The sequence below is a fragment of the Gracilinanus agilis genome, chromosome 1, assembly GCF_016433145.1.
Source record: "Gracilinanus agilis isolate LMUSP501 chromosome 1, AgileGrace, whole genome shotgun sequence".
Lineage (NCBI taxonomy): Eukaryota > Metazoa > Chordata > Mammalia > Didelphimorphia > Didelphidae > Gracilinanus > Gracilinanus agilis.
Window position 1 is genome coordinate 13,972,455 of NC_058130.1, and position 12,127 is coordinate 13,984,581.

General features: G+C 43.5%; 1 protein-coding gene across 1 annotated transcript in view; it reads left to right on the plus strand.

Moving 5' to 3' along the window:
* Positions 1–10,864, plus strand: part of LOC123246683 (solute carrier family 22 member 14-like) — a 42,780-nt gene extending 31,916 nt beyond the window's left edge. Inside the window, exons 8-10 of the mRNA XM_044675493.1 lie at positions 6,538–6,646; positions 7,899–7,965; positions 10,595–10,864. Coding sequence (XP_044531428.1) covers positions 6,538–6,646; positions 7,899–7,965; positions 10,595–10,864 — 446 coding nt within the window. The remainder of the gene's footprint in view (positions 1–6,537; positions 6,647–7,898; positions 7,966–10,594) is intronic.
* Positions 10,865–12,127: the final 1,263 nt, after the last annotated feature.

Sequence of the window (12,127 nt, forward strand, 5' to 3'; positions counted from 1 at the left end):
AGTGGAAGATGGCTTTCAGAACTCCCACCCTACAGTCCAGTATGGTATCTTGGAAGAATGGAAACTTGCAGAAACCCAAAAATAGAGTTAAGGGTAGCTTCAAGGAAAAATTGAAGTTTAAGAGAGTGCCTTCTCTGTCCTGAGAACAGAACCCACCTTTAAAATAAAAGTGAAAATCAAGAAAAAGGCTGAGAAAAATAAGAAAACAAAAAAACCCCACCTAACTATAGACAATTTTTATGGAGACAGGAGCAAGGCACAGACACAGAAAGGGGACAATGAAATCAAAGCAAACACATGAAAAGTTTCAAAGAAAAATATGAATTGCTCTCAGGCTCTGGAAGAGCTCAAAAAGAATTTCAAAAATCAATTAAGAGAGGCAGAGTTAAAATGGGGAAGAGAAATGAAAGCAATGTTAGAAGAAAATAACAGTGGAATTGGACAAATGAAAAAGGAGGTTCAAAAGCTCATGGAAGAAAATCATTCGTTAAAAATTTAGCATTGAGCAACTAGAAGCTAATGACTTCACAAGACATCAAGAAACAGAGCAAAATCAAAAGAATGAAAAAACAGAAGAAAATATGAAATATCTAGTTGAAAAAACAAATGGCCTAGAAAATAGATCTATGAGAGACAATTTAAGAATTACTGGAGGGCTGCTGGGTGACTCAGTGGATTGAGAGCCAGGCCTAGAGATGGGAGGTCCTGGGTACAAATCTGGCCTCAGATACTTCCTCCCTGTATAACCCTAGGCAAGTCACTTAATCCCCATTGCCTAGCTCTTATCACTCTTCTGCCTTGGAACCAATACACAATATTGATTCTAAGATGGAAGGTAAGAATTTATTTTAAAAAAAAAAGAAGAATTATTGGATTACCTGAAAGCCTTGATCAAAAAACAAAACAAAACAAAACAAATCTAGACATCACAATACAAGAAATTATCAAAGAAAACTGCCCTATTATTAAATAAGAGAGTAAAATAGAAATTGAAAAATCCACAGATCACCTCCAGAAAGAAATCCCCAAATGACAACTCCCAGGAATATTCTAACTAAATTCAAGAATCCCCAAGACAAGGAGAAAGTACTGCAAGAAGCCAGAAAGAAATGATTCAAATACTGTGGTGCTACAGTTGGGATTACATAGGACTTAGCAGCCTTCATATTAAAGGATCAGAAGGCTTGGGATATAATATTCTGGAAGATGAAAGATCTAGATTTACAATCTAGAATCACCTACCCAGCAAAACTGAGTATATTATTTTGGAGGGTTGGGAAACGGTCATTTAATAAAATAGAGATTTCCAAGCATTCTTGATGAAAAGACCAGGCCTGAAAAGAAAATTCAATGTCCAAACCCAAGACCCAAGAGAAGCCTAAAAAGATAAATAATAAAGAGAAAACTTAAGGGATTCAATAAGGCCAAATTGTTTAGATTTCTATGTAGAAAGATATTTGCAATTCTTAAACATTTTTCTCAGTAGTAGAGCACTTAGAAAGAGTATACATAGGCAGAGGATGTGAAAGTAAGATAATTAGGATAATATGATATGCAAAAAATAAGATAAAATCAAGGAGTGAAAAAGAGGATTGCACTGAGAGAAAAGGGAAGGAAGAAATGGAATGGGATAAATTGTCCCACCTAAAGAGGTGTGAAAAAACTCTTACAGTGGAGGGAAGCATGAGGGTTGTGACAGACAATGCTTAAACCTTACTCTCATTGTTATTGGCTCAGTCAGGGAATAACAACAATGCTCACTGGGGTATAGAATCCTATCTTACCCTATAGAGAAATAAGATGGAAATAAGACAAGGGCAGGAAGGTGGTAATAGAAGGGAAAGAGAAGGGGAGGGTTATAAAAAGCAAAACACTGGTGAGGAGGGACAGAGTGAAAGGGAAAAGAGCAGGTTCAAAAGGGGAAAATAAGATGGAGAGAAATACATTGTTGATAATCATAACTAAAATGGGAATGGGATGAATTCACCCATAAAATAGAAGCAGATAGAAGAGTGGATTAAAACCCAGAATCCTACAATATGTTGTTTACAAGAAACACATTTGAGGCCAGAAGACTCACATAGAGTAAACGTAAAGGGCTGGAGCTGAATTTATTGTGCATCATCTGAAGTAAAAACAGGAGTAGCAATCATGATCTCAGTCAAAACTAAAGCAAAAATAGCTCTCATTGAAAGATAAGGAAGGGAATCATATCTTGCTAAAAGGTAATATAGACAATGAATACTAAACATATAGACACAAAATGGTATAGGTTCCAAATATTTAAAGGAGAAATTAAATGAGCTTTAGGAGGAAATAGATAGTAAAACTATAGTAGTGAGGGACCTCAACTTCCCCCTTTTAGATCTAGGTAAATAAAACCAAAAAATAAGAAGTAATGGAAGTGAATGATATTTTAGAAAAGTAAGAGTAGATCTCTGGAGAAAACTGAATGAGAACAGAAAGGAATATACCTTCTTTTCACCAATACACAAAAGTTTACCTCTATTAAAGCATTAAAACTTCATAACCAAATGCAGAAAAGCAGAAATAATAAATACATCCTTTTCAGATCAAAATACAATAAAATTATAATCAATGAGGGTCCATGGAAAGATAAATAAAAAATTAACTGGAAGCTAGATAATTTGGCTAAAAGTTGGCCAAAGAAAAAAATTATAGAAATAATCAATAATTTTATTAATGAGAATGACCATGAAGAGGCAACATATTAAAATTTATGGGATATAGCCAAAACAGTACTTAGGGGAAAAACATATCTCCAACTCAATAAAATAGGGAAAAATCAGGTCAATGAATTGAGCATGCAACTAAAAAACAAACTAGAAAAAGAACAAATTAAAAATCTCCAATTAAAGACTAAATTGGAAATCCTAAAAAATAAAGAAGAAATTAATAAAATTGAAAGCAAGAGAGCCAGTGAACTAATAAATAAGACTAGGAGTTGGTTTTATGAAAAATAAAATAGAGAGAGCATTGGTTAATTTGATTTTTAAAATTTAAAATTTTAAAATTACCAGTATGAAAAAATGAAAAGAGTGAATTCACTACCAATGAAGAGGAAATTAAAATAATTATTTAAGAGCTATTTTGCTCAATTATATGACAATAAATCTGACCATCTAAGTGAAATAGATGACTATTTGCAAAAATATAAATTGTCCAGATTAAGGAAAGAAGAAAGAGAATACTTAAATAATCCCACCTCAGAAAAAGAAATTGAACAAACCATCAATGAACTCCCTAAGAAAAAAAAATCCTCAGGGCCAGATGGATTCACAAATGAATTCTATCAAACCTTTAAAAAGCAATTAATCCCAATACTATGTAAACTATTTGGGAAAATAGTCAGAGAAGGAGTCCTACCAGATTCTTTTTATGACAAAAATATGGTACTGTTGCCTAAATCAGGAAGAGCAAAAACAGAGAAAGAATATTTAATTAATCAATATAGATGCAAAATTTTTAAATAAAATACAAACATGGAGACTACGGCAATAAGAATCATTATTATTCATAAGAATCATTCACTATGACCAGGTGGGATTTACACCAGGAGTGCAAGGCTGGCTTAATATTAGGAAAACTATCAGCATAATTGACCATATCAATCACCAAACTAACAGAAATTACATAATTATCTCAATAGATGCAGAAAAAGCCTTTGACAAAATATAATATCCATTCCTATTAAAACATTAGAAAGCATAGGAATAAAATGGGTCATTACTTAAAATAATAAGTAATTACCTAAAATCATCAGCAAATATAATCTGCAATGGGGTTAATTTAATATTGTACTAGAAATGCTAGCTTTGGCAATCAGAAAAGAAAAAAATGGAATAAATGTAGACAGTGGGGAAACTAAACTATCATTCTTTGCAGATGATATGATGGCATATTTAGAGAATCCTAGAGAATCAACTAAAAAACTAGATGAAATAACTTTAGTAAAGTTGCAGGATACAAATTAAACCCACATAAATCATCAGCATTTCTGTATATCACCAACAAAGTTCAGCAGCAAGAGATAGAAAGAGAAATTTCCTTTAAAATGACTCTAGACCAGTGATGGGCAGACTGCCCGCAGGCCAGATGCAGCCCCCTGAAATGTTCTATCCAGCCCTGCAACATTATACCTAATCTGATGAATACAATGAGTAGGATATAAATCAATGAAACTTCAAAAGAGTTGCCTTAGAAACAGACTAACAGATGAGCATTTCCTTTCCTTTGGCCCCCTCTTTAAAAAGTTTACCCATCACTGCTCTAGACAATATTAAGCAACTGAGAATCTACTTACAAAGACAAGCACAGGAATTATATGAACATAATTACAAAACACTGAACACAAATGAAGTCAGATCTAAACAACTGGAAAAATATTACTTGCTCATGGGTAACCTGAGCTAATAAAAATGATAATTCCACCTAAATTAATTTACTTTTTTTCATTACCATACCAAATGTTTATTTTTTAGAACTAGAAAAAAATAACAAAATTCATCTGAAAGAATAAAAGGTCAAAATATCAAGGAAATTAAAATTTTAAAATGTAAAGGATGGTAGCTAAACTGTACTATAAAGCAACGATCATGAAAACAATCTGGTACTGGCTAAGATTTCCAATGGTGGATCACTGGGATAGATTAGATACACAGTATACAAGGGTAAATGACTTTAGCAAATTAGTATTTGATAAACCCAAAGACCCAGATTTTGGGATAAGAACTTACTATTTTAGTAAAGCTGGTGGGGAAAACTGGAAAACAATATGGCAGGAAGTAGCTTAAATACAAACAAAACCAATGCAAGCAAGATTAGAAAGGAAACAACAAATTGGGGGACAATTTTTATAGCAAATTTCTCTGATAAAGGTCTCATTTCTTGAATCTACAGAAAACTAAGTAAAATGTATAAGAATACAAACCATTCCCCATTTGACACATGTTCAAAGGATATGAAAAAGCAATTTTCAGATGAAAAAAAATCAAAGCTATCAATATTCATACGAAAAAGTGTACAACAACTCTGACGTACCACCTCACACCTATCAGATTGGCCAATATGACAGTAAAAGAACATGATAGATATTAGAGGGGATGTGGCAAAACTGGGATACTAATATACCGTTTGTGGAGTTGTGAATTGATCCAACCACTCTGGAGGACACTTTGGAACTATGCCCAAAGGGTCATAAAACTGTACATGTTCTTTGATCCTCTAATACTACTACTGGGTCTGTATCCCAGAGAGATCATAAAAAAGAGAAAGAACCTGTTTGTAAAAAATATATATTTTTAACTGCTCTTTCTGGGGTGGCTAAGAATTGGAAATTGAGAGGATGTCCGTCCATTGGGGAATTGCTGAACACATTGTGGCTGATGGAGTACTGTTGTGCTCTAAGAAGTGATGAGCAGGATGCTTTCAGAAAAAGTTGGAAATATCCACACGAACAGAGGCAGAGCGAAATAAGCAGAACCAACAGAACATTGTACACAGTAACAGCAATATTGTATGATGATCGACTGTGAAAACTTGGCTGATCTCAGCAGTGCAATGATCTGGGACAATCCTGACAGACTTATGGTGGGGAATGATCTCTGCTCCAGAGAAACAACCATTGAGTCAGACGGATGCAGATCAAAGCATCCACGTATATATATATATATATATATATATATATATAATATATTATATATTATATATTATATATTATATATTATATATTATATATATTATATATATCATAACCAAACCCCACCCCGCCAAATATATATATTTATATATATATATGTATATTTGTAAGAGCACACATACATTAACCAAACCTTTGGCTATGTATGAGTGTGCTCTTACAACCATGACCAGTATGGAAGTGGGTTTTATATGACAATAAAAATAAAATAAAATATTTAAAATTTTATATAAATAACTATATGGCATGAAATCACAAATCCTGTCCAAAAAGAAAAAATATTCTTTCCCAGCCACCAAAGGCTTTTCCAACCCTCTTAAGCAGTGAAGTGGGATCCTTTGCACCAAACTAGACTCTCTAACACCCCACCCACTGAGCTAAGGCTCGGGGCAAAAAGGGGTGAACTATCGGATGTGTGCTGGGGGAAAGAGGAATCACATCATTTTGAGGGAGGGAGAGTTGTCCAATAACATACCCACATTAAACAAATCAGATCTCCTTTGTTACAAGGGACAGGAAAAGCTAGTCTATCACGTGGTAGCTGAAGCTGTCGCCATATGCCGGGAGGTCAGGCAAAGAAACGAGAGCTGAGAGGGGAAACTGAGGCGCAGAGAGGCTGTGACTTGTCCAAAGTCATACAGTGAATAACTAGCTGAAATAAGGTTTGAACCCAGCTCTTGCTGACTCCAATCCGGTGTGCTGTTTTCCTGTGCCTTTCTTTTCTTGCCTATAGTCTGGGACTTTCCTTACCCCCCAAAGTAAGCACCTCGGCACCAAGCTCACTGCTCACCTGGATGCCTCTGTTTGCTTCTCTCCAGATCTGTTCTCCATCGATGTAACTCTGTCCCTGATGGGTCATGTTGGGATGGCTGCTGCTGTGACCGTCTCCTTTATCTACTCAGTGGAGATCTTTCCCTCCGTCCTCAGGTATTGGGGGAGGCTTGGCATTTGGGGTGTGTTCTATTTCTAACCTTCCTGGCTTCTCCCACATGATCCATTCTGGGATCTTCTCCCATATCCTTGGTTGGGAATCTAGGCCCACCAACACCTCCTGCCCAAATTGCTGGAATTTTTTTCAAAAAAAGCCTTTCTCCAGGCTGGTCGAGGGGTCTCCTGGCATCTCCCCTTGGGGGAGGGACAAACGCATGAGGAAATGCTAAAAGAGTATAAAAAGGAAGAAAAACCATAGAAGCAGAAATAATGGATTAGGCGCTAGGCTTGGAGCCAGGAAGACCTGAGGTCAAATCCTGCTTCAGATAACTACCTGAGTGACTCTAGCCAAGTCACTTAACCTATCTCTGCCTCAGTTTTCTCATCTGTGCAGTAGGAGGGGGGAGGGTGTGTATACTCCCTTTCAACTCTAAATCCATGATCCTGCAGACCATTAACCACTAAGCAATAAATTGTGTGGCCAGTGGAGAAGTCGCCATCAGCCAGCCCCAGGCTCTAGCCCAGTCCCAGATGGGACTTAGATAAAACCTGGACCAAATACTAGGAAAATGACTGGGTGAGGGGGATAGTGAGCCCCAGTCGTGGGGTGCTCAGTGGTCAGCACTGGAATTACTGACCGACTCTGGCCAGGCTGGGGTTGGGCTTTAAGCTGGTGGTCTCAAGCTCAGCTTTCCACGAGTCTCCTCTCGGCTAACTCTCTTCCCAAAGGTGGAAGGCTGTGTGACGCTCCGTCTGAAGTCGGGCTTGGGCTGGAATGCCTTTCCCTGGGCTCCGTCTCTTCCTACCCTCCTGTGCCTTCCCTCTGGGGAGACTCCATTTACCCTGTCTGTAGCTTATTTGCACATCATCTCCCTGGTTAGACTGGGAACTCCTGGAGGGCAGGGACTATTTTGGCCTCTCTCTATCCCAAGGCACAGTGCCTGACACAGAAATTGTTTAAGAACTGCTTGGGTCATGGGGCAGCAGGGTGGCTCCAGCCCCAGAGGCAGGATATTTCTGGGTTCAAACCCAGCCTCAGACACTTCCTAGCTATGTGACCCTGGCCTAGTCACTTAACCCCTATTGCCCAGCCCGTACCACTCTTCTGCCTTGGAACCGTTATACAGGATTGAGACATAAAATAAGGATATAAAAAACAAACATTTGGGGACATTCTATTGATTAGCCTTGGGGCTGACTCTCTCTCCCGCAGGCCCATCGGCTTAGGGTTAGTTTCTCTGGGTTCCAGTATCGGGATCATTAGCACCCCACTGATTGTGGGCCTGGAAAACAGCGAGCCAAAGGCACTCATGACCGTCTGTGGACTAGTGACTGTCATAGGAGGATTCCTCTGCTTCCATCTTCCTGAAACATAGGAGGAAAACCTCCCTGAGTAGGAGGGATGCCCTCCTGAAGAGAAAGGTAGGTCGTGGGTATGGGGGTGCCCTTTGGTCTACGGGGGGTCTGGAGGCTAGGAGGGACCGTGCTCTCCGGGCAAGCTAGGAGGAGGAAAAGGAAAGAGAGCAGAGAAGCTGGCATGGTATTCCGAGTGCCATCGTGGTTCATCCAGCCTGGCTGGTGACCCAAGAGCACTGAGGAAAACCACCAAGCCAGTCGCCATATTGGACAAAATGACCCTTTACATATGGCTGCGGATTTTAAAATAGGCTCCATTTCTTAGCAGGGGAGATGGGGAGAGAAGATTGGTTGTAAGGGAGGCTTACGCAGCTCTCTGAGGAGTCTATGGGTGGTACCGATTCCCAAGATTCCAATGGAAGGGTCCCTAGTATACATCGGCTTAAACAAGGGATCCAGGAACGAATGGAAGTGCTCCCCCAAATATCAGGGGTCCACACCTCGGAGAGGAAGTACTTAAAAAAATTCCAAGAACACAATAGCTCCCTTAAACGCGTCAGAAATAACACCAAATAGACGATGGGATCTTGTTCTCAGAAGGATTGTGGATGCACATCCCAGTGTCCCACGTTCTGACTTTGTCTGGATTGGGGTTCGGTCCTGGGACAGCCCCAAATCATATTTCTCTTTGGCTCATATCGCCCTGGCAGAACATAGCTCCAATTTACCTCCCATTTAGGTCTCCACCAACATAAGTAAAAGAGTCTCTGGCTCCCATACAAGCACCCACGGTAACAATGCCTATTGGGAACAGGGAAGCCTTTGTTTTCACCGTCACCCCTACCATCCCCACCCTACCCCAAATCAGAAAACACAGACTTCTCACAGAGCCCCATAAGCACGCGAGACGCGATTCCCCCTCGCTGCCTCCCGTTGAAGGGACATTCCTTCGGGGTCCTGGAGAGGCCTGCTTTCTGCCCCACAGGGAAAGGTCCTTCATTTCAAGGCCTCCAGCCTTAAAACCACCCTCGGACCTTGGACTTCTCTGATTCTCCCAGAATGCATTTCCAGGCCATGTGTGCTGCCCCAGACACGATGCTTTCTCCCAGAGGACTTGAGGGATTGCCATTCCCACATCCTCCTCCCCCGAGTTTTCTATCATTTCTAGGAAACAGAAATGATGGTTTGGGTAGGAGTTTCCTGGGGGTAGATTTGGGTCCTTCTCGTCTCCAGCCATCTGAGAACTGTGGCTTGGATGTTCACCAGATTTGTACCTTTCCTTAGCCCACAGGTGACTGGTAAGACCTGGAAGAGTGATGTCAACCTCAGAAAGCATAAGAAGTCGAGCAAAGAAAAGGAGGGTCCTCGGAAGCTGGCAACAAGACTTAAACTTGGCAGGGAGGCAGAAAAGATCGGATCAACACGAGGTCGTGCCCAAAGCAAACTGTCCACCTAAGCTTCCCAGAGCCTCAGCAAGGCCTTCTGGGGGCTGGAGGACAAGTGGCCCATGCTGGGACGCCAGGGGCCCCCCTAGTGCTGGCCTGACCCAAGCCAGCCTCTGAATTCCACTCCTATAGCGGGATATACTTATTCTGTAAAGTGGCTCCTAAAATGAGGCATCACGAGATGAATCACTAATAAAGGCTCCACAATTCATAAAACAATGGCGGCCAGATGGGTGGTACGAGCAGGTTCAGAAATAGCCAGGACAGAGCCCCCTGTTCATCCCAGAAGTCTCCCCGAAGGCTGCCTGGCCCAGCCACGGTTAGCCCCGAGTTTCAGGGGATGGCACAGGGGGCACTTGCACCGGTTTGCTGGGCTGCCTCCAGGAGGAGCCAGGCAGGAATACGGAGAAGCTAAATCTCTCGCCCACTTTTCAGCCAGTTTTTGGGGGGCACGTATGGTGCCGAGACGCGGTTTTGGCCTGAGGAAGGCCAGAGCCCTGTATAGAGATAGGTGGTTGTCCTGAGCCCCCCATGCCATGGACCAGGGGTGAGAGCAGAGAGGAAGGCCGGAGTGGCATTCTCTGAGCTGAAGACACTTGAGGAGGGACACTTACTGGACCAGCGTCAAGGCTGGGTTCTGTGGCATCAGGCCACTTGGCACTGCCATTGACTATCCAAATGACTTTGGACAAGTCCCTTTCTCTGGCCTCAGTTTCCTCATCTGTGAAAAGAAGGGCTTGAGTTTTTTGTTGACTGTCTCTAGACGATGTGACGGAGAAAAAGCTAATGATGCAGACGAAACTGAAAAGTGAGTTATGGGTATATATTCTCCTCCCAGAAAGCTACCAGCCTATTCCCCTGACTAAAACGGGGCCTCTGAGCCTCCCGGATCTCTCAGTCACCAGGAGCCATGCGACCTCCAAGGCTCGAGGAAGCTGCCCTTGCAGCTCTGGGCAATGAGCCCCCTGGCTGCACCCCCACTTGGGGAAGGGCGGCTACGAACGGTCCTAAGCATTCCTTTGGTCCGGCCTGCAGAGGCCCTCCGGCTCTCCCAGGGAACAGGACCAGGACTTGATGTCTTTGGGGAGAAACCCTGCAGGAGGCTCTTTAACCGGATCCCCTCCACACGTGATCCTTGGCCCAGGGTTTCTCTGTACGCCCCAAGCCCACCTCCCAGCAGCAGAACCTCTTGGTTCCAGCAGAATTCCGGGTGTCCATGGGACAGACTTCCAGAGCAGGCGCCCCGTTTCAGGGCTTCAGGTTTGGGCAGGATGGGGAGGGCCAGCGGCCAGGAGCTGCGCCTATGGGGGACCCCCTAGAGACTGCCGACGTCCCCGACTCTGGGCGTCCTTTACAAGCCAGGCAGGACAACGTTTCACTGGACCAGATCAGAACTCGAGTCTGGGACTGCTGAGCTTTCAGGGGAGTCGGAAGGCAGCCTCGAGTCAATCTCATCCATTCATCTCTGTTGTGTCTGATTCTTCGTGACCCCACTTGGAGTTCTCTTGGCACAGATCCTGGAGCGATTTGCCGTTTCCTTCTCCAGCTCATTTAACAGAGGAGGAAACTGAGGCAAACGGGGCTAAGTGACTTGCACAGGGTCACCTAGCCAGGAAGCGTCTGGGGCCAGGTTTGAGCTCAGGAAGAGGAAACTTTCCTGGCCCCCAGCTGTCCCAGTACACGGAAGGGAGGTGGTCGCCAGCTTCTGCCCAAAGACCACCAGAAAGGAAGCCCCCCTGGCCCCGAGGTGGGCTGGGCCGGGCCACTTTTGAACTGCTCCAGTTAGGAAATTTCTCGAATCTAAATCTTCCCCTTAGCAACTCCCCCTCCCCCTCCCACTCCTCCTGATGCTGCCTTTGGAGTCAGAACAAGTCTGATCCCTTCTGTGTGACGGTGCTTCAAACTCCTCATCCCAGACTGGGGCCAGGCTGACACTCGCCATGTCCAAAACAGAACGGGGGGCTTTCCAGACCCTCGGGCAGATGCCTCACTCCCCTCCCACATCCAATACAGTGCCGAGGCTTGGCCCCCTCCCCTCTGCAGCCTCTCCCTTCTCTGACACTGTCACCCCCCTGGTGCAGACCCTCATCCACTCCCCCCTGGATTATTGCAGTAGCTGCTGGGGCAGGTGGAGGGGTCTGCCTGCCCCATCTTCCCCCCTTGGATCTGTTCAGCCACTAAAGTGATTTTCTTAAAACGAGAGTCCATTCCCCCTGCTCCCACTCAGTAACCTCCTGTGGCTCCCTTGTGCCCCAGGAGCAAATGCAGAATGCTCTGTTTGGCATGTAAAGCCCTCCGTGACTTCTCACACCTTACTGTCCACCACACACTCTCATCTAGTGACCTCGGCCTCCGGCCATCCCACAAACAGCACTTTCCCTGCCTCGGCCCTGGACGTTTCCTCTGGCTGTCCGTCCCCCTTCTCTGTCCTCCACTCCAAGTACGGACTCGGCCAGCTTCCTTTACATCCTGACTCCCAGCCCTTCCTTGGCTGGAAGCTCTCCCGACCCCTCTCCGTCCTGGGGCTTTCCCTCCTGGACCATCTCCTGCTCCTCCTGGGTCCGGCTTGTCTTCTGTCCCTCTGTTGTCTCCCCCCTTAGACTGTAAGCTCCTTGAGGGCTCTTTTTGCATCTCGTGGGGAGGGGAGGAGGAGAGGGGAGGAGGGGGGCGCAGAGGA